This window comes from Apteryx rowi, unplaced genomic scaffold (genome assembly GCF_003343035.1).
Source record: "Apteryx rowi isolate R43461 unplaced genomic scaffold, aptRow1 scaffold_2958, whole genome shotgun sequence".
NCBI lineage: Eukaryota > Metazoa > Chordata > Aves > Apterygiformes > Apterygidae > Apteryx > Apteryx rowi.
Window position 1 is genome coordinate 1 of NW_020449372.1, and position 1,463 is coordinate 1,463.

At 72.8% G+C, this 1,463-nt stretch overlaps 1 protein-coding gene across 1 annotated transcript; it reads right to left on the minus strand.

Annotated features, from left to right (window-relative positions):
• Positions 1-9: 9 nt before the first annotated feature.
• LOC112967833 lies at positions 10-1,186 on the minus strand (the record flags this gene model as incomplete). The annotated part of the gene is made up of 3 exons (XM_026069411.1): positions 543-1,186; positions 214-422; positions 10-130 (listed from the first exon to the last, which is right to left on the minus strand). Coding segments are annotated over exons 1-3 (934 nt in total), but the record flags the coding sequence as incomplete, so codon positions are not given.
• Between the last annotated feature and the right edge of the window lie 277 nt (positions 1,187-1,463).

Genomic DNA, 1,463 nt, shown 5'->3' on the forward strand with positions numbered 1-1,463 from the left:
CACCGTCGCCCTCCAGGAACTTGTCCAGGAACTGGTCGAGGCTCCCGGGGTCCTTGTAGGGCCGGAAGATCTGGGCGAAGTGGTAGAGCGAGACCAGCACGTCCTTGGGGTTGCGCACGGTGTAGATGACCTGGGGGGGGCACGGGGGGGGGCACGGCGTGGGTCGGGGCACCCCACGGCAGGACCCCCCCCTCCTCCCCCGGCAGCCCCCACCTTCGCCTTGGAGCTGAAGAAGGACTTGGCGAAGAGCTGCACGGGCAGGTGGGAGCTGATGAGCCGGGGCGGCGGGTTGCGCTGCGCCCGCCCCAGCCCCAGCACCGTCTCGAACCAGGGCGCCCGGTCCCAGTTGGGCACCGTCCGGCACCAGCTCGGGTCCCCGTCGCTCCGGATGAGGCTCAGGATCTCCAGCATCCACACGGTGCCTGGATGCGGGGGGGGACACGGACGCGGCAGGCGCCCAGATCAGCGCCGCCAGCGACGGGCCCAGGCGTCCGGGCCCTTGCTCTGCTGGGGGGGGGGATCCGGACGCGGGGGTCCCGTACCCGACTTCTGGTAGGTGACGTTAAAGACGTCGTCGTCCAGCACCTGGAAGTCGTTGTGGGCGGCCTCCAGGGCGCGGGGCGAGTAGATGAGCCCCGGGAAGCTGATGCCCTTGTACTGGAAGTATTCCTTGAACATGGCGCCGGCGCGCCGACCTGCCGGAGAGCGGAGCTGCGGCGCCCGGTGCGGGGCCGGAACGAGGCATGAACAGCGCCCGGCGTGGGGATGGACTGGGGTATAAGCGGTGCCTGCTGTCGCCCTGCCGTGGGGCACGTGCAGCCGCCATCGCTGCCGTGGGGCCGGTGCTGCCGTGGGGCCTGGCCACGGGTCTGGCCCTGCTACACRTCCGGCCCTGCCACGGGGCCCATCTGTGCCGTGGCTCCGTGCCGTGGGTCCGGCCCCGCCATGGGTCTTTCCCATGGGTCTGGTCCATGCCGTGGGTCTGGCCCCGCCGTGGGGCACCCCACAGCCCGCGTGGGGCCCCGTTCGGCTCCGCCTGGGCCCTGCCCACAGCCGCCTCCGCGCTGCCGGGTGCCGCCAGCTCCCCGGGGACTCGCTCGTGGCTCCGGGCAACCGGGCGCCGCCTGCCGCCCCACGGGGCCCCATCCCGCCCCACGGCGACCAGGGGAACCGCGGCCTGGCCCCACATCCTGCCCCACGGCAACCGGGGGAACCGCAATGTGGCCCCATGGTGACCACAGGTGTCACCTCCTGCCCCACAGTGACCGGGGAAATTGCAGCCCGACCCCAGGGCAACCGTAGGTGTCACCTCCTGCCCCACGGGGCCCCATCCCGCCCCACGGTGACCGCAGGTGCTGCCTCCTGCCCCACAGGGACCAGGGGAACCGCAGCCCGGCCCCACAGTGACCACAGGTGACACCTCCCGCCCCACGGCCACCAGGTGAACCGCGGCCTGGCCCCAC